We start from the raw sequence: 20,371 nt of genomic DNA on the forward strand, positions 1-20,371 counted from the left end.
GATGCAGCCCTCAGGCCAAAAAGTTTGCCCACCCCTGATCCAGTGCCTCACTAGTCCATGTGGTGAAAAGAAGTTGAATCTATAGCTGGTCAGAGCTTTAGCACAGGTTGCAATGTGTCTGGTTGACTCAAATCTAGCCTTCAGGATAGCTTTGCTTACCTGGAAAGCCATAAATAAAGATACTGGTAATGGGGCAAGAAAATTGGCTCAGACCCAGACTGTGAAGAGTACTGATCAACTCCATCAAGAGTTGGAAAGTAATGGGCATTACCCATCAAAAAATTGAGTTGTAGTGTAGGGGAGTGAGACCAGGAACTGAAGGGGATCCTGTAACCCCTTTGGAGCTTGGCTCAAGGACAACTAGCCAATGTAAGAACCACTTGATGTACTATGGGATAGGCAATTACCTCACTTTTAGCTAGGGTTGCCATCCCTCCAGGATTGTCCTGGAATATCCAGGAATTAAAGATTAATCTTTAAGGATCATGTGATGTGATGTGATGAAATCTCCAGGAATACGTCCAACCAAAATTGGCAACCCTACCTTTGGCAGTAAAACTGTAATTGGCTGGCTGGCTCACTGCTCTGTCTCTTCTCCCTGCTGTCCCCAACAAGAGTATTCTGAGGTCAGAGGAGATGGCCTGCTTGGATTGTACTTGGGGAATGAAAAGCTTACTACAACAAAAAGATAAAAGGAAGAAGACTTTCTGCCTCCTTCAAAAACAAACTACTACTCAAAGCATATGCATCATTTCTACTTGCAAGAATATCTGACCAATTCTTGCCATTACCTCTTAAGCTCATGACATAAAAATCTGATGCAGATGCCCTGAAGATGCAGGGAATCAGATTTGTATGTTATAAACTACTACATGTGTAAACTGCTGTTCGCTGCTAGCCCTTCTCCAGTTTGAATCTTGCTGCTTCAGTGTTCAATCCAGCAAAACTGGCCCTACCATTTAAATCAAATGCACATATTAACATGGAAATCATTAACAGGAAATAATCGAAACCACTGTGACTTTAATATATAATTATGCTTAATGTTTCCTGAAAAACCTGAACTCAGTTATGTTGTATCCAGCCAATATGCAATAAAAATTGGCCAAACATTGTCTTAAAATCGAGACAGTTAAAACATTGTCACGTCTTCTCAGAGAACAGGATTTCTTTCTTGTACATTAGGTTAGTCCTTGTGTCTTACAGCAATGAAAGTTTTCCAGCTTCGCCTTTTAAATTTCTGTAATGCCTGTGCCTAACAAGTGTGATCACGTCAAACATGCAGAATGCAGTTTGTTTTGGAGTTGTGAATTCACTGACCAAGAAAAGGTGAGAAATGTTAATTCACAGAACTTACTAAATATCAATAACAGCCTCTAGCTGAATTGAAATGGTTTGAGTCCAGCTTTACTGCACCATAAGTACTGCAAGCCTGGAAGAATTTATAGTATATACTCACTTTCAGGTTGCTGTTACATCCTGATATGCTTTGTCCTGGGAATCTAAATTTCCCACAGCAAGTTGCGTAGGAGAGGAGTTTTCAAAGAGCTTGCCTTGTTTAGACTGGCAAATGAAGGGTGAGAGGGGATATAATTGCTCTTTATAAATACATAATGGGGGTAAAAATCAAGGTAGGAGAAGACCTAATTAAGCTAAAGGATAATGACGGCACAAGAACACGTGTAAGATCCAGCCATGAATAAATTTAGTTAGATTTTATCAGAGAAATGAGGTTCTTGAACAGGCTTCTAATAGGACTGGTGGGGCAAACAAATTGATTAGTTTTAAAATGAAGCATGATAAGTTTGTGAACAGGATTATGTGATCGAGTTGCCTGCAATAGCAGGGGACTGGACTTGGGACTGGTAGGGACCTCCTGAATCGTCATATTCCTATGTAGGAGAATTTACATATAAAAATAGAACAAAGAAAGAAAAAGAAAGTCATTGTGACATCTAGAGTCAATAATGGGACAGTGTTGTAATCACATAGATGTTCAAACAGGCTATCACTCAACACATATTCTTCCATAGGATACCATAGATTTGTAGCGTTTTCTGTTTTTAAAAAAGGACTTAATTAGCAGCCGATAGCTGTTGGGTAACCTGTATGATATGAGTTGATAGTCTCAGTCTAGTTTCAAGTAAACCTTGGCTCAAACTAGTTTCTGTGTGTTCATGAGTAAAATAAGCTCTAAACACAGATAGATGTAGGTATTGTTTTGGGAGACTGAAACTAATTCTCTGAATGACAAAATCCTTGATTGGCAAATTGTACGCAGATAATACTCATACAAATCTTCCTCAGATCTGTCCAAGGAAGTGGAAATATTAACTTGAAATATTGATAGATATTATGCTGTATGGCTCATTCAGGCAGCTTACTTATTGTCTCAGGAGTGTTAGTGTCACCAGTTGAAAATAAAGATGATAATGCCAAATCTGATTATCTAGCATTCCAACTCTAGCTAGCATAAATCTCCTTAATCTGAAAGATTAAGTTCTTGAAAGATTTTCAAGTCCTATAATTTAAAGACTCCAGAATGCCTTACCAGTTAAAACGAAAAACATCAGTGGCATTATATTTCTAGAACTATATTTGGTAACCTAATTATTATTCTTGCCATAGAGAATCCTTAGACATTTTCTAAATGCTTAGTGACATTATATGAGCTGGAAGTATGTGATGAGTGCAGGTTAATATTTGTAATATATTAATCTCCATGAGTACCTGTCCATGTGCTACAGAAAAATTAAGAAGAGTAAAACATAAAGGTCTAGCAGACTGTTGTGACAGTCTGCACCCTTATGTTCATCCTTTTTACAAGATGATGATAAATTTTGTACAAAGTATGCCTTGTGAGGTATCATTTGAAAACTCAATCTGCTGAACATGTTTGTCCTGGTAAAATAGTGACAACATTGTATGTAAAGTTATAAGATTCTACTGTATGATATTGCTGAGACATGTTCCAAGTCTAGAAAAGCAGGCACAAACCAGTTCCTTAGAGACAAAATGCAAACTGAGCCTTGGCATAATCAGCATAACCACATGGAATGTCAACATAATCAAATGGACTGGCACCTTGTTAAGCGGACACTCTGGCAGGAAGAAGGATGTGAGCAAGAAATTTACATCTTGGCAATGGAACAGCTGGAAGTTCCCATTTCCCCAGATCTGCTTTTCCTGAACCCCAACTGGAGAAGATTATCAAAGAGGAGAAAAAGATATAAAAAATCACCTCTCTCCTTCCTTTCTCTCTGCCCATGACATCCACAATGTCTGAAGGACAAGGAAAGGAGCATTGGACCGGGGGATGGGTCCTGGCTGGAAAGCATCCAACCAGGAAGTGTGCAAAAGAACATGGGATGAGAGAGAGAGGGACTTCGGCTTTGAATTAATTTAACTTGTTAAGTATTAGTTTGTGTTTTACCTTTATTTCTTTGTAACCAATTTGGACTTTTATGCCTCATTACTTGTAATCACTTAAAATCTTTCTTTCTATAGTTAAATTTGTTTTATCTAAACTAGTGTGTGTTTGGATTGAAGTGTTTGGGAAACTTCATTTGAGATAATATTTATGGATAACATTTTCTGTTAATGAAATAACGGACTTTATATGAGCTTGTATTGAGAAGGAAAGATCTGGGCAGTACAAGATACACATTTCTGGGGGAAGTCTGGGACTGTGAATTTGCTGATGTCACTCTGCAGTATAATTCAAGGGTGGCTGGCTGGCTGAAGCACTATTGCAGTATACCTGGGGGTAATTTACATGTTGGAGGCTGTGTGAGCAAGCCAGGAGTGGTTGCTCTCACTGCAAAGCAGTGTAAAAAGCACCCCAGGTTGGAGAATTGAGGGGACACAGCTGTCCAACATTCCAGATTGTATCCTGGGGAATATAAGAACTACACTTGTCATTAATATTGGTAGTCAGTACTGTTGGAAGTTAAGGGTGCCATTGTATTTATTGCCTGTTAATAGAACAATAACCTTGATGTGATTTCACTGTAGTCCATATGTATAACAATGGTTTTCCATAAAAATCCTACTTAGAGAACTGGTTGAAGAAAGTCCTCTGAGCACAAATTACAAAAGAGTATCTGATGGTGCTTCATTATTTGTGTATTAAAAATGTGTGGAATTGTATCTATAGAACCTCCCTTCAAATTAATAAAATGTTTAGGATAGATGGTTTGGTTCATTCAGCTACCGTTAATAAACACATTATTAGCTGGATGCTTCAGACATACTGACTAGCAGTGAAATGGTAAACATTTTCCACTGGTAGTTTGTAATTCATGCTCACTTATCATAGGGCAATTATAGACCTCTCTTTTGGCACTGATTTAAATTATATGGAATTAGTTCTTTTAAGAAGAGTGCCTTGCTTTTACTGTCATCTGTTTTTTGGGAATCAACAGTATTGATTTTGCTACTCTGTCATAGCGATTTAGGTATCTGGAATAATTCACATCATAACTTTCTGTTTAAAGTAACTGTGTTCTGTTCTCCATTCCTATTAGTTATAGGGAGGTTCTGTGAGGGTAAGAGAAGTAATCCTTCCATGCGCCTGGTCACTCTTGTGATGCCACTTCACAGGGGATCACTGGCTGTTGGAAACACACAGCAGCAGATCTATCAGCCTTTCCCCAACATTCTAGCACTGTAGCTTTCTTATAGATTTCCCTAAAACTTTCACAGCAGATCTTCACTGCATCTGGGAACTTCTGCAGCCACGGAGAGGGAGGGTGGGCAGAATTTGTTCCTAGAAGACCAGTTGTGTCATCTTCAAAGTATTGCACTACACTATGAGTTGTCAGTACATACAGTGCATATGAATCTAAAGTAAGACAGAAAGGACGTGCTTTTTGGTTATATGTATTATGTCATTTAAAAAAAACACACATAATATGCTTTTTGGGAATTCTGTATCGTATTAATAGATGTGAGTCATTTACTATTATTGGGGGCTGATCCTGCCTGTGTTGAAGTCAGAATCTTTCCATTGACATCAACAGGCACTGGACTGGACTCAGAATATCCTAGAATATTATTCCCGAAAGTTAGAGAACCAAGTTTGTGCACCCCGTTTGAACCCCAGGCAGGCATTGTGAAAATATCATTCACCTTTTCCTGATGGATGGTAATTCATAATGTACTCAATTTTTTTAATGCAACACAAGCTGAGTACTCTTGTTGTTTTCCCTATAGCTATGATACTGGCTGGAAGAGCATATTATGATGGTGTTGCAAAGATTGGAGAAATAGCAACTGCATCTCCAGTTTCTAAAGAATTGGGTAAGTAAAACTGTATATCACATTTCATTTAAATTACAGCTTAGGATACTTTGCCTCCCCAGCTGGGGGTTCACTGAACTAATTAGAGTTTAACAGAAAAGGGACAGTGAGGCACTGGAAGGAGCTGCTGGGGTGAGGGAGCTTGTAGAAGCCTCTTACTGAAAGGAGAGTTGGGGTGACTGCTCTGCCTAGGATCCTTCACCTTGATACTGCTAAATTGCCCCTCCCAGAGCCTTATCAGATGGGCTCACAAAAATACTTCTGAAGAGCAAAATATATCTTTGGAATGCACTAGATCAGGGGTTCTCAAACTTCATTGCACTGCGACCCCCTTCTGACAACAAAAATTACTACACTACCCTAGGAGGGGGGACCGAAGCCTGAGCTGTCCCAAGCCCCACTGCTCGGGGTTGGGGGTGCCAAAGCCTGAGCCCCACTGCTTCGGATGGAGCCAAAACTGAAGCCCAAGGGCTTCTGCCCCAGGCAAGGGGGCCTGTAACATGAGCTTCATCTCTGGGCCCCGGACCCCAGCAAGTCTAAGCTAGCCTTGGCGACCCATTAAGATGTGGTTGCAACCCACAATTTGAAAACTGCTGCACTAGATTGTACCAGTGTCAGGTAGTTTCAGTCCTAGGAGAAATGCCCATCCACCTCAATGTCTTCACACAGTCCCATTTCAAATTTCATAAGCTGAACACTTTTCTGTGCTGCTAAATTCAGTATAACTGTTTGCAGGAAGTGCACTTAAATTTTTTGCCAACTCATGTTGCCTCCCTCCTTGGTTATGATGAGTTTAAATGGGAAAACAAAAACTACTTTCCTTAGTTCTTCACTCTTGCTTTTTGCAGGCATACACCCCCCTGAAAGAGTTGATCTCAGATTAATCAGGAAAACTTTTGTAGGACTCTCTGATTTTTATTACATCAGAGTGCTGAACAAATCCCAGAATTTTACTATGCTGTGATACACGAATTCCCTATGAGCCACCTGATCATTCACCCAAAAATTGTTTTAGACTGCAGTGTTCCTCCCAAGTCTGTTTCTGGGCTAGGTCACGCTGTTATCTGACTAGATATCTTATACAGGAGCAACTAACAAATGTTCAGAAGCAGGAGGAAATGAATCAGGGATGATGGACAAAGATTGCCAGTAAGAAAAAATTAAATTTAAAAAAAAGTGAAGAAAATTCCCAAGAGTATTCACTTATTTTATAAGGGAAATCAAGACTAACTAAAGGGTTGAAGCCACAATACATTAATCTTATTAAATATAATGGGTAGAAGGAAGGGACTACATAAACTTGAGAATTGTATTTAATTTTTAGATGCACTATTCTTTACTTAGTACCTTAGCAAATAATATTTGTTTAAGAGGTGTTAAATTTTATACTCCAAAGATAAGATGATGTTTTTATAAATTTAACATAGTTCTTTCTGGTCTTGTGTACCTATAGTTGTGCATAAATTTATTTTTCAAAGTTTGTAGTACTCTGTTACATAGCAATGGGGAAAAAATTAATTTCATTTTAGATATGAATGTTGGATTTTGGATAACAGAACATTGGGGTCAGTGTGTTAGCACATGATACTTTAAGAACAAGATTTGATAGTCATCTGAGCACCATATATTTGAAAATGTAAACCCTACTTTAAGCTTTCTTCCATAATCTTATAAAGATAGTAAGAATATTCTTTTTGAAGTTCAGCCTTTGAAAGAGACATAAAACTCCAGGAAATATTAAAATCTGTGGTAGTATACTTACTTTTACATTATTGTAAGTTTCATAAGAGTCCCTGCCATTTGAGCTAAAATTCCAAACACCCTATCAGTGTTCTCCTTGTTCTGCTAGCAGTGAAGTCATAATACTAATTCTACGAATATATCACCACAAATATTTCTATGACAACTGTTTGTTTCCAACAAAGGATTATGACTTCATTGCAGAATTAAGCCAGAGAATGTAGGTTGTAAGAGAGAAGCACTATACCTCAATATACTTAAGAAATACAGAAAACTATTGACAGAATTGATTGTGTCTATTTTTTTAAACTATGCTGTAATAAGAGTCCCCTTCCCTAAAGTTCTATATATAGAAGACAAACAGGGAACTGATAGTACAAGGATCCAACTGGTGAGAGGAACTGAATTTTTTTGTAATATTTCTGTGGCCAAAGATGGTAAGAGTTAAGCTGTTCTTGAGAAGTGAATATTGGTTTCTTTGTGCTTGCTCACATTTTAATGACTTGTTCTGAAGCCACCATTGTGTGGCTTTTCACATTGTATGCTCAAACTGAGGGAGTGGTAGAACAGCAAACAGTAAAAAGCAAACAGTTCATGATATAGTCATTTTCTTTATTTGCTTTGTAAGTCATTTACAGCAAGTCTAGTTGTTGTAGTTTCTGTGCTATAGTACAAAACCACAAGAATTTTAAAAAACTATTAATTGTGTAAAAATGCATATAAAAGACAGTAGCTAATAAAAAAAAAAACTTTAGTTATGCCTTTGCTAACTTTATTCCTTTTAAAGAACTGATTAGAAGGCACACAAAGTGTACCTCTTTACAGAACTTCAAATGGCTTTTCCTCTTTTTAAAAATGTCATTACTAGGTATTCTAAGGCTAACTACAAAATTTATTGGTAGTCCTTTCTTTAGTGGAGGAGAGTCTACAAAAGATCTGAGTTTTGAGTGCTCCTTATTGACACTGAAATTAGGTTAATCATTGGACTAATAGCATATTCCCCCAAGTAATTATGAAAGGTGTGTATTGTAAGTAGGGTTTAAGAAGTTCATTCTGATCATCACCGGATTCAAACCCCAAACACTGCACACAAACACTTTATACTGAGTCTTTTGGTATACAACAACATCTTTATTTTCATTGAGAAGATAGAAGTCAAACTGGAAAAAAGTCTGATAAAGTACATGTTGTAGAAATACAAAAGGTCAGAACATTGGAAGAAGCACTGTAATACTTTTTAGAAGTCTGAAAAAAATAGTTCTCACCTTATTAAAAAGCCCTGTAAACAGCACTCAACCCTTTCGGAGACAAAGGAGTATACTTTTTTAAAGTCATTTAAGCTGGTCTCATGTGATGTGGCAACTTAGCTTAAAGCCACATAGAAACTTAGCCTTTAACTGTGACACATTCTTCAGTAATTGCAAATATGAGAACATCAATGCTGAGTGAAATCAAATATATAAAATTCTGCTGTAATCTACCCTTGTGTAAAAAAATTAGTGCAACTCCACAATTTTAGTAGTTACTCTGGGCTTAAATTGATGTAATACAGAGAAGAACTGGGCCTCTTGTGAGCTTCCTCACAGATTTGCCAATACACTCTATTCTATTCCTGCAGGACCTCTACCATACAACTTTTGTTGTCTTCCACGGGCAAGGAAAGCCAATTGTGACTAATTGTGTTGTGGTTTGGTAATGTGCATGTCTATTTGTGAACTGGTTTCTCAGAATTTGTTTCACTTGATTAGAGGTGAACTGGCATGTTTTATTAAACAAACAAATAAAGCTGTTCTAAAGGTGACCTGCAAAGGTAAAGGAAAAAATTCCAGTAACTTTATCAGCATGTGTTGTCTATAACCAAATGTCAGCCTGAGAGGTATTCAGCACATTTTACTTTCATGTGTTAAAGGAAATACTGTAGGGCCTTCTCTGTCTACTTCGAGAATGGCAAAATTCCCATTTATTTCTGTTTGAGCTGGTCCTTAACATAAATACCATTTATCAAAATATGCCTAATTCACCACCAATAGATAGGATAAAAATCACTTTAGTCACTTCTAAAATTTTGGTTTTAGGTGCCTCTGTACAGAAGCCCAACTTGGCACCTTAAAGGGGCCAGATTTTCAGAGGGTAGGTGCTCAGGGCTTTCTAAACGAAAATATCAGAAACTTATAAAAATGTCTTCAGTGGAGCACCCAAATACTGAAACACCCCAAATTAGTTACTACACCTCTACCCCGATATAACGCTGTCCTCGGGAGCTAAAAAATCTTACTGCGTTATAGGTGAAACCGCGTTATATCGAACTTGCTTTGATCTACCAGAGTGCGCAGCCCCGCCCCCCCCCCCCGGGGCGCTGCTTTACCGCGTTATATCCGAATTCGTGTTATATCGGGTCACGTTATATCGGGGTAGAGGTGTACTTAAAATCTTGGCCAAAATTACTGAAATTTTGTATTTGAACATAAAAGGATGTTTTTAAGTTCACATGTCATAAAGAAACAGTCCTGGTCCTACTACCAAGTCTTAATAAATGGAAGTTTGTTTACTTCCAGAGGGGTTTTGCCATAGAAGGGATGGGGGAGGAGGTGGTTTTGCTTTTCTTCTGTCGCAATGGTATCACCTAGCACTTGAAGGGATAGTAATGTCATCAGATGATGTAAGAATAAAATAGAATTCTAAACTCAAGCATTGACAGATAAGCCTTTCAGATAATGTTTTAAATTGTTATAAAATGGGCTTTTCTAGTTCTGCTATAACCTTTTTGATATGGGGCAACCAGAACTGGATACTCTATTTAAGGTGTGGGTGGACCATGGATTTACATAATGGTATTATGATATTTGCTGTCTTATTATCTGTCCCTTTTCCAATAGTTCCTAAATTCTGTTAATCTTTTTGACCACTACTGCACATTGAGCTGAAAAATATTAGGCTCCCTGGAATGATGCAGAAGACTGGACTTACAGTAAAGGGTATACAGTAAAGAAATTTAGAGACACTCCAGGTATAACCAAAACTACAGAAAATTCAGAGAAGAAAAGAGCAACTTAAGGGAGGACAAAATACACAGAGAAATGAGAACAAAAGACAGAATGTAAGTGAAATCAAATTTGGAGGGGGAAAAACAGCTGTTTTCTTGGGGTCAGACAACAAAACAATACAGAATCCGGGGAAAAGCTGGACAGAAGGTATATAGAGGCTTCATACTGAATATCTCAGCACTCCTCAAGTCAATATGAAGCTCTCACATTCATTTATTTCGGAACAATTGAAGTGAAACAACACAATACTATGCACTGCCCATCTTACTTTACAGTTTAATTACCAAGGCCTTAAAGGCGATCACTAGGGACCAGATCTTGCAGTTCTTGCAAATTTAACCTGAATTTGGACCTATATCCAGTATACCTCAAGGTATACTGTAAGATGAAGAAAGGAACCAACTCTTGAAAATAATGTTGAATTAAAAAAAAAAAAGTCACATGAAGTCTTCAAACTGTGACTTTACAAGTATTTACTAGAGAAAACTTAGAGAGAATTGAAATCTGTATTTAAAAAAAGGGGGGGGGAAAAAAAGAGCACGAACTATACAACCTTCTGTTCATTCATTCCTAATTGTATGTTCCTGAAACATGACAGCTGTTTCTCTGACAGGTCTCTTGTCAAACCATGAAATTATCCCTTACACAACTGTGCTGCATTTTAGTTTTTTAAAACCAAGTACTTCAGTATTGTAGTTCAAGCTTGGTATAGTAAATATTTGGGCTGGTTAAATAAAGAATATTGTCTGGAATTGACAGTTTTATATAGTAATTTGTATTAGTGTTAAGTGTGTGGATATACTGAGGGACACGTATTTAATATTTTACTAAAAAACTAACTCTTTGCATATCTTATGTTTGATAATTCTGTTTCCTGGGGGTAATTGTGCAAAGTACTATAAGAAGCAATAAACGATTCTGGAACTTTATTAAATTACATGTTTACACTTATGATTTAAATGAACATTTCTCAGACTTCTTGGCCTACTACAATCTCCAAGTTGTAGTTCCCTCAGAGTTTGGCTGCTCGCATTTTGGGCCATAACCTTCCATTGTTACATGAATAGAACCCACACTGAGCCAATGAGAGTTTTGTATGAAAATTGATGGGAAGATATGTTGCTTTATATTTAGAGTGAAGTTTAGTTTGATTCAAGTGAGATTTTAAAAAAAATAGAACTCTTTGATCCTCTGGCTTGCAATAATTTGCAGTTGAAATAGAAGCAATAATAATAATAACTATTACAATAATTTGCAGTTGAAATTGAAGCAATGATATTTTTAGTAGGATAGTAAAAAAAAAAAAAAAAAAAAAAAGAGTGAGAGTTGGACACTTCTCTGTGAAATCCAGGTAATTGAAAATCCAAATACGTAACTGTCAGTTCGAATAGGCTTTGTTCTGCCTCATCACTTGTAGCAATCAGAAACTTTACTTACAAGGAATCTTGTGCATGTAGAGAAGCAATTCCTATCGAACAATTTTAGAAACAGCACAAACTAGAAAATAAGTTTTGTCAGTTTTTTTACTTAAGGGGGTATCCTTAGGTAAAACAAAGTATGAAGTTTATCTTTGAAAAATTCCCACTTTACACCTTTAATGGAGGGCAATAGCTTCTTGAACCATTTACCCAAAATGTTATCTTGCCATTATTTCCATCATAGGACTACTTTTTTCCTTTCCTGAGTAATAAGCAAGACAGTTATTTGAGCTCTAACCTAAAAAGCTGGAGAACTAGCTACCGCCGCACCTACCAGAATACACTGCTTAGGTATCACTCATTACTAAGAAAGCCAAGCAGAAAAAGAACAGTTTGCTTACACAATTTGGGCCAAATTCAGCCCTGGCTTAAGTAGGTGCTTCTTCATTGATTTTACTGGAGTTGTGCCTCATTACGCCAGGATATAATTAGACCCTTTGAACTGGAATCCTATTTCACCTGCCTTAGAAAGCTAAACACGGAGTGCCCTTTTAGCTCAATGACTCTAAAGAAAAGCCTATAGGTTATCTGCCCTCATCTCCTTGCCAGCGCAGGGCTGTCTTGTTGTATAGTGACAAGCATTTTACTATTTGAAATAAAATTAGTTGTGGATAGACAGGCAAATGGAGTGATGCCAACAAAAACTGAACCACTCTGGCACCTCAACCAATTGAAATTTCTGGAAAAATCAAAAGTCTACCTGCTGCTGTAGCAAGAGTTACTAATCCTTTTTAAAAAGAGCTGGTCCTATATAGTAAAATAGAAACTAAGGAACACTCCAGTTTAAATTTAACTTGAATTAGAAGAAGCCACTAACGTTTTTCTTAATTTAAAAAAAAAAATTAAGTACACAGAAAGCTATCTTGAAAACGAGATGCAAAGTGGGTCTGAAAGAATAAGCTTTACTGTCAGAAAGTGTTTGAAACTGGAGTTTCAAAGTGGTTGTACAGCAAGTTCTAAAATGATTTTTTTTTTTTTTTACTACGTTGTATAAAACCAGTTGGTTTAACATTTGCACTCAGCTTAAAGTCCAAAAACTGTGTCATTTTGTATTAAATTGTGATAAATAATTGTCAATAAATTCCTTATTGGTGACTCATCAGTATGAGTCACCCAATATTTGTAATGTGTTGGTTCTCTGTTTTTTCAAAAAATAAACTGTGCTATGGATAATTATTTTCTTTAGAAAGAAAAATATGTTGATATAAGTGGCATATTATGGAGAATGAATAACTGGGTTTTCTAGAGACTTTTTTATTCCTATATGGTTATTTGGCTCACATGTTGTCAGATTTTTGGCCAAACTATATCTATCTATCTATCTATCTATCTATCTATCTATCTATCTATCTATATATATATATATATATATATATATATATATATAGTACACTTCATCCAGACAAGTATGTGTCCATATACCATCTAGATATCCCGCCTCATCATCATTGCGTGGCTGACCTCTGTTTCTGCAAGGATAAGCTCTTCATCTTATACTTAAAACACTCTTGTCATGACCGATCTGTTATTGTACTGTATCAATTTATAATTTCTAATCTGCAGTAGTACAAGGAGGAGAGAGGTAGGCTTCCTAGGTCTTGTCTTCCACACATGGAAACACAGGTTGGTATACTCATCTCTATTCCTTTTGGGGGGTTCTACTTTACTAGGTCATTCAGAAAGTAAAACAAACCTAAGTGTTTTATTTATAAATAATAGGGCTGTCAAGCAATTAAAAAATTAATTGTGATTAATCGCACTGTTAAACAATTAAATGGTATTCTATTTTTAAAAAATTTTGATGTTTTCTAAATTTTAAAATATATTGATTTCAATTACAACACAGAACACAGTGTACAGTGCTCACTTTATATATATTTTTATTACAAATGTTTGTACTAATAAAATAAAAGAAATAGTATTTTTCAGTTCACCTCATACAAGTACTGTAATACAATCTCTTTATCATGAAAGTTGAACTTACAAACAGAATTATGAACAAGAAATAACTGCATTCAAAAACAAAACAATGTAAAACTTTAGAGCCTACAAGTCCACTCAGTCCTACTTCTTGTTCAGTCAGTCACTCAGACAAACACGTTTGTTTACATTTGCAGGCGATAATGCTGCTCGCTTATTGTTTAAAATGTCACCTGAAAGTGAGAACAGGTGTTCACATGGCACTGTTGTAGCCGGCGTTGCAAGATATTTACGTGCCAGATGTGTTAGATTCATATGTCCCTTCATGCTTCAATCACCATTCTAGAGGACATGCTTCCATGCTGATGACGCTCGTTAAAAAATAATGTGTTAATTAAATTTGTGACTGAACTCCTTGGGAGAGACTAGTATGTCTCCTGCTCTATTTTACCTGCATTCTGCCATATATTTCATGTTATAGCAGTCTCGGATGATGATCCAGCACATGTTGTTCATTTTAAGAACACTTTCACTGCAGATTTGACAAAACGCAAAGGTACCAGTGTGAGATTTCTAAAGATAGCTACAGCACTGGACCCCAGGTTTAAGAATCTGAAGTGCCTTCCAAAATCTGAGAGGGATGAGGTGTGGAGCATGCTTTCAGAAGTCTTAAAAGAGCAACACTCCAATGTGAAAACTACATAACCCAAACCACCATAAAAGAAAATCAACCTTTTGTTTTTGAGTGCAGTTATGTAACAACAACAACAAAAAGAATCTACATTTGTAAGTTGCACTTTCATGATAAAGAGATTGTATTACAGTATTGTATGAGGTGAATTGAAAAATACTATTTCTTTTGTTTCTCATTTTTACAGTACAGCTATTTGTAATAAAATATAAAGTGGGCACTTTATTTATTCTGTGTTGTAATTAGGGTGACCAGACGACCCGATAAAAACGGGACCATCCCAATACGGTGTCTATCCCAATATCCGCCGGGGCAGGACTCAGCTTTTTTTTTTTTTTTTTTTTGCTCTGCCGGTGGTCACACACACACACACACCAATATTTTCTTCCCCTCATCTGGTCACCCTAGTTGTAATTGAAATCAATATATTTGAAAATGTAGAAACACCTCCAAAAATATTCAATAAATTTCAATTGGTATTCTATTGTTTAACAGTGTGATTAAAACTGTGATTATGTTTTTTAATCGTGATTAATTTTGAGTTAATCGTGTGAGTTAACTGTGATTAATTGACAGCCCTAAAAAATACACTAATTCTGGCAAAAAAGTAGTATAGTTTTTTTTGCTTGGAGTCTTTTCCTTCCTCCTTTATTTTGCATGTAACAAATTGATGGAAGTTTGCATAGCTATAGGTGTTACATGCAGAATTTTCAAACCTGGATCTTTAAACTTAAGCAAATAAGTCCATATTTAGTCACCTAATCATTGCCCTGAGTTTTAGAGATGCTGAGCATGTAGTGGGAGCTGTGCATATTCAGGAACTCTGAAAAAATCAGACAGATTGTATTTCAGCAACTAACCAGATTTATGTGCTTAAATTAAATCCATGAACAGGGTTGAGAGAAAGTAGTTTAAGATTAGCTGTCTAGAGGAGCTGAAGCTTTGCATTGCTCACATGAGGCATGTGCTTTGTAAGAATCTTAACAGGTCCCGACATTATATGCCACCGCAGAACTGGAATGTTTCTCTTTAGACAGAGAGGCAGCTGTGTACATTTCTGTCAAGTAAAGGAAGCACACCCAAAAAGAGCCTGCAGATGGTGCCCATGCATGCAGGGCCGGCTCCAGGCACCAAGCACCCAAGCTGGTGCTTGGGGCGGCACCTGGAGGGGGGCGGCGCGGCGCTCTGGCCGCCGGGGGGAGAGCCGAGCCGAGCCCCGCCCCAGCCGGGGCTCGCCGCCCTCTCGCCGCCCTGCCCCCGGCGCTCTGGCCGCCGGGGGGGAGACCGGAGCCGCCGCCGGGGCTCGCCGCCCTCCCCCAGGTGCTCCGGCCGCCCCCCCCGGCAAAAAAGCCAGAGCCGGCCCTGCATGCATATCCTCTGATGATGGCCCAAGGAGCCTACTGTTCAAATATCCTAGCAGCCAATTTCTCAGATGTTCAGAAGTTTTCTTCAAAATTGCTTCATAGACAGCCTAGGAATGTTCCAACCAAATAATGAACAGGAAGCAGGAGAAATGCATGATCCCCCTGTTGCATACAATCATTGCTAGCAGGAAGAGTTCACAAGTAATAGAATACAGCCAGTGAATAGTCACCAACCATAGTCAGCTAATCATACAGTGCAGTTAGCACTGGAAGCTAGGAAATAGCCTGGAACATGAGGGCTGATGCTAACATCCACAGATCACCAGACACTACACAGTGAAGCAGGACAAACCACCACTAATTTAAGCCCAAAGTACCCCTCTTCTTCCTTCAGATTATGTAGTCCTTCCCTTCCTAAAAACACAAAGCACAAGAAGTTCTGCAATATGGGCACCAAGTGATAGTGTGGGGAGGGCACTTCAAGAGGTGCACATGCTTAGAAGCTTCTGCTACTACAGCTGGTTCTTCTCAGGTTACAGGAGAATGATGTTTGTTCCATACACAGCTGCATTGTTTTAACTTCAGTTTTAAGACTTCCATTATGAAACTTGATTTTTATAATGTTGGTAACTCCTACAGCCATGAGAAAAAGCTAAAAGGCAAGGGATAGACTGTGTCCTTCAAGACAGCCCATTGAGACCAACTCCAGGGACACTGAGGTTGGGGAAGAGAGTATTAATAGCAGAGAAAACAGAATGAAATTGGCACTGCTACTCAATATGAAAAGGCATGTGATGGACTGCTAAAGATTTTATTCTATAATGTTAAACAAAGATAACTGGAAAAATGTGCTAGCTTGAACAACTTAAGAGCCCCTACCACCCACACTCTAAAGTGGGCTTTCCTGGCCCCAGTGAGAGAGAGCTGTGGGGGTAACGAGTAGCCTCACAGTATACTGTCCGGTGTTTTGTGTCAGGGTGATTAATTTAAAGATATGCAGATTTCTTAGGCCGTACTAGTTAGCATATTCACCCCTTTCTGACCCATTACTTTTTATACACCAACACACCACGTCCAAGCACCTGCTACTGTACACACACCCATGTATGAATCCTGACTGTACAGAGCACAGTACAATGCATCTGTAACCATATGTGTGAAGACACCCTGAAGGTGGTAAACAAAAAAAACCTCAACCCACCTGCAATGGTGTGTATTAATCTGATGCCTTGGGCATGATTTCTGGGTAACAGCAAAGACACTATGAAGGGGCGCTGTCTTGTAGCATGTCTGGCTGTGCTGGATAATTGTGTTATGTATGTTAGTCTTGTAGGCATCTTGTTTGATTGGCATCTAAACCATAGGATCCACACTAGGCTTTGGTGCGTTCCTTGCTTGTGTATACGTATAACACACTAACTGGCCAGTACCCATGTCTAGCATACTTAGATGCAGGTTTTCACACTGTGGCTTGTGTGTGTGCGCTATTTAGCTGTGTTCCCTCTGGCAGCTCTTTGAACTGTGAGGCTTGTCCAAATGGGCTGTGGTCACATATTTAGATTGGGGTACTGAGTGTCATGCAGGAGTTCACTCCCTGCCAATCATAATCACTCCCACAGATCTGTACATATGTGCATAGTTGGCCACATCTGGTAGTATGTGTTTCCTTCCAGCATTATTCTGCTAATGCACAAGAGAGTAAGCAGCTGACTGCATATGCATGTAGAATGGCATTTGAGCTTTCATTATATTAGTTATATTTGTGTGCTATTGAAGCTTCTCTTGCAGGGGAGAGTAATAGGGTAAAAATAGGAGACCTAGATGACACCAACTAGGGTTGCCAGTTTTGGTTGGACGTATTCCTGGAGGTTTCATTACATTACATAATCTTTAATTAAAGAGTAATCTTTAATTCCTGGAGACTCCAGGACAATCCTGAAGGGTGGGCAAACCTAACACCAGCCCTGGAGAAGGCCACTGAATATATGTAATGTGATTGTTCACATGTTTTATTAATAAAGAGTTGACCGTATTTTAAGGACTGTACAGGACACAAAATATAGACAGTTCTTGCCTGAGGAATATACGATCTAATCAAGAAATTGTGGATATGGGCCATTACTAAGAGAAGGCAACTTCTTTAGGACTCTACCAATTGACATTACATTTTACAATATTATTTGTGTTTCATTAATTTCTTCATTTTAGAGTTAGATGTTTCTGTTAATGCTGGGACTGAGAAACTGATAAGATATGCAGAGAGCTCCAATATTAAAATTGGACCAGACCACCCAGAACAGAACCACAGTATAGCTTATAGGTACCACTGTTTGTTTTATTTTTTTTTTTAAGCACAGGAAACCTTCATTTCCTGCTATTAGGTGTGCTTTGCCTGTGCTGGTCTTATTGCAAGAGCAAAGACCAACTCAGCTGTATGGTGTTCCTTTACTATTTGCCTAAAGAACAGCAGGGCTTCATACAGGCAAGTTCAGGCCTATAGTTGTGTTGTAACTTTATTTTCTATTGTGCCTGATTTGTGTAATGATTAAAACCAATTATTTGCTCAAAAAGATTAGAGCTCAGACATGCAAAGCCATTACATATAATGTTCTCAGGGCCTTTTAAAATGTCAGACTTTTATATACATGTATTAATGTAAACCATTTCCTGTACACTTTGAATGAAAATATGCCTGCAGCAGTCTTTAAAGTTATTAGCAATGGTGTGACAGGTGGAAAAAGCAAGTTTGCCATTTTTCATCCATTATTTATAGTGCACCTGCTTTGTTTTTCTTTTTAACATTAAAATTAATTAATGCAACCTTAACAATTGTTTAAAACAAGATGAAGTTTAATGTTCATTTACATCTGGTTGATTAACATTAGATAAAAATATTTTAGTCTAAAACTTCTGATTTTTTTTAAAAGACATACTGTGGAACCTAATATAGGCCTGGTCCTGCTATCCTTTCTCAGTGGGAAGTCCATCGAGAGATCAAACTATAGTGGCAAAAAGTAGAGTTAGCAGAAAATGTTGACAGAAGAAAATAAAAACACATTTCCTTTTCAGAGTGTTGTACGTTAACAAATATCTTTTACTGATATTTAAAAATAGTAAGATTGGTTTTGGGACAGTGTTCCTAACTTGGCTAAATGGAAAGTTTAGTAAAGTCTTCACTATAAATATTTTATTTCTCTTGCTAGTAGTTGTGTGGGAGTGACTATTTGTAAGCAGTTTATCATGATTATATTGCGTGTAAAGCATGTTAGGTAAGAACTTTCAGTTTCTTTATTTAAACGACTTAGTATGTCAGGCCTAATGAAGTTAGAATAATCCATAAAATGCACATTCAACCCTTTCTTCAGCATTAATTTTCATCTGTAATTTATGTAAAGTATTCTGATTGATCTATGTCATTTAGTACCAACTGAATTTTATTAGTTACATGTAGCAGTATTAAGCACCTATAAGCTTCCCCAGGTGGTAAGTCATGAGCAACTCCTTGGGCCATTTAGAGTATGTCCACACAGCTGCTGGGAGTGAGTCTCGCAGCCCAGATTGAGGGACTCATGTTAGCAGATCTCAGGCTAGCGTGTTAGAAATAGCTTTGCAGAGGTAGTTTTGATGTTCAGGCTCCGGCTGGAACTTGGACTCTGAACCCCACATTCCTCCCTATGCTTCACAGCCGGAGTCAGAACATTTACATTGTTGTTTTTAGCATGCTAGTGTAACCCACACACTTCCTGGATGTGGTGTTCTGCCCCATCTAGTGGCACCAAGACTACATAAAGAGAGAGAGAAAGAGATTAATGAGTCTGCTCTACAGCCTAAGGTAACAACCAGTTAGCTTTTAGCTCATGTGGTAGAGCAGGGGTCAGCAACCTCTGGCACGCGGCTTGCCAGGGTAAGCACCCTGGCGGGCCGGGCCAGTTTGTTTACTTACCGCGTCCGGAGGGTTGGGCCGATCGTGGCTCCCACCAGCCGCGGTTCGCCGTCCCAGGCCAATGCAGGCGGTGGGAAGCCGCGGCCAGCACATCCCTCGGCCTGCACCGCTTCCCGCAGCCCCCATTGGCCTGGAGCAGCGATCCGTGGTCAGTAGGAGCCGCGATTGGCCGAACCTGCGGACACAGCAGGTAAACAAACTGGCCCAGCCCACCAGGGTGCTTACCCTGGCGAGCCACGTGCCAGAGGTTGCCGACCCCTGCGGTAGAGGCTCATGTACTAAGCTCCAGAGATCCCAGGTTCAATGCCGACGTCCGGGGTCTGTTGGTGTTATGCTAGCATAAACCCTGCAAACAAAAGCTTGTCAACCTAGGTTGCAGGACTTGCTCCCAGCAGCTGTGTAGACATACCCTTAAATGTTAAGAGAACATTAAAGTTGCAAAGTCAAAGCACTCAGAACTAAAAAAAAAAGCCAGAATTAAGGTTAGTTATGCAACTTTAATTCTGCCCTTTTAGGCAGATACATTAGGATACTCGGTCATGACATATTGTTCCCCCCCCCCCCCTTGGTCATCATCAGGGCTTGTACACAGGGCCTTCAAATCTACAGCCACTTCCACTTTAACTACAGGAGTAACTGATAGCAGAAGTAGGTTGTGGTCCCCTGTTGGGATCAGGCTTTAGAGTAGATGTGTAGCCCACTGGCAAAGTGTGTGTCACAACAATTTGAGAAACAGCAGAAGAATTTGGGGTATCAGGAATCCTTGGCTGCATTCATAACTCTTAGAGCAATGTGTAGTCTAATTGCTAGAGTAGTGGTTAGAATCAGTATAGTCAATCATACCTGTGTGGTGTATGTGAGGACACAGCAACTCCAGTGTTATTTTGCTG

The 20,371-nt window shown here is 38.5% G+C and overlaps 1 protein-coding gene across 2 annotated transcripts in view; it reads left to right on the top strand.

Moving 5' to 3' along the window:
• BAIAP2L1 (BAR/IMD domain containing adaptor protein 2 like 1) overlaps positions 1 to 20,371 on the top strand; it is a 65,717-nt gene that overhangs the window by 14,756 nt on the left and 30,590 nt on the right. For both annotated transcript variants that reach the window (XM_024208436.3, XM_024208437.2), the window contains exon 3: positions 5,215 to 5,301. In XM_024208436.3, the coding sequence (XP_024064204.2) occupies positions 5,215 to 5,301 (87 nt within the window). The remainder of the gene's footprint in view (positions 1 to 5,214; positions 5,302 to 20,371) is intronic.

This window comes from Terrapene carolina, unplaced genomic scaffold (assembly GCF_002925995.2).
Source record: "Terrapene carolina triunguis isolate 2854851 unplaced genomic scaffold, T_m_triunguis-2.0 Scaffold93, whole genome shotgun sequence".
Classification (NCBI taxonomy): Eukaryota; Metazoa; Chordata; order Testudines; family Emydidae; genus Terrapene; species Terrapene triunguis.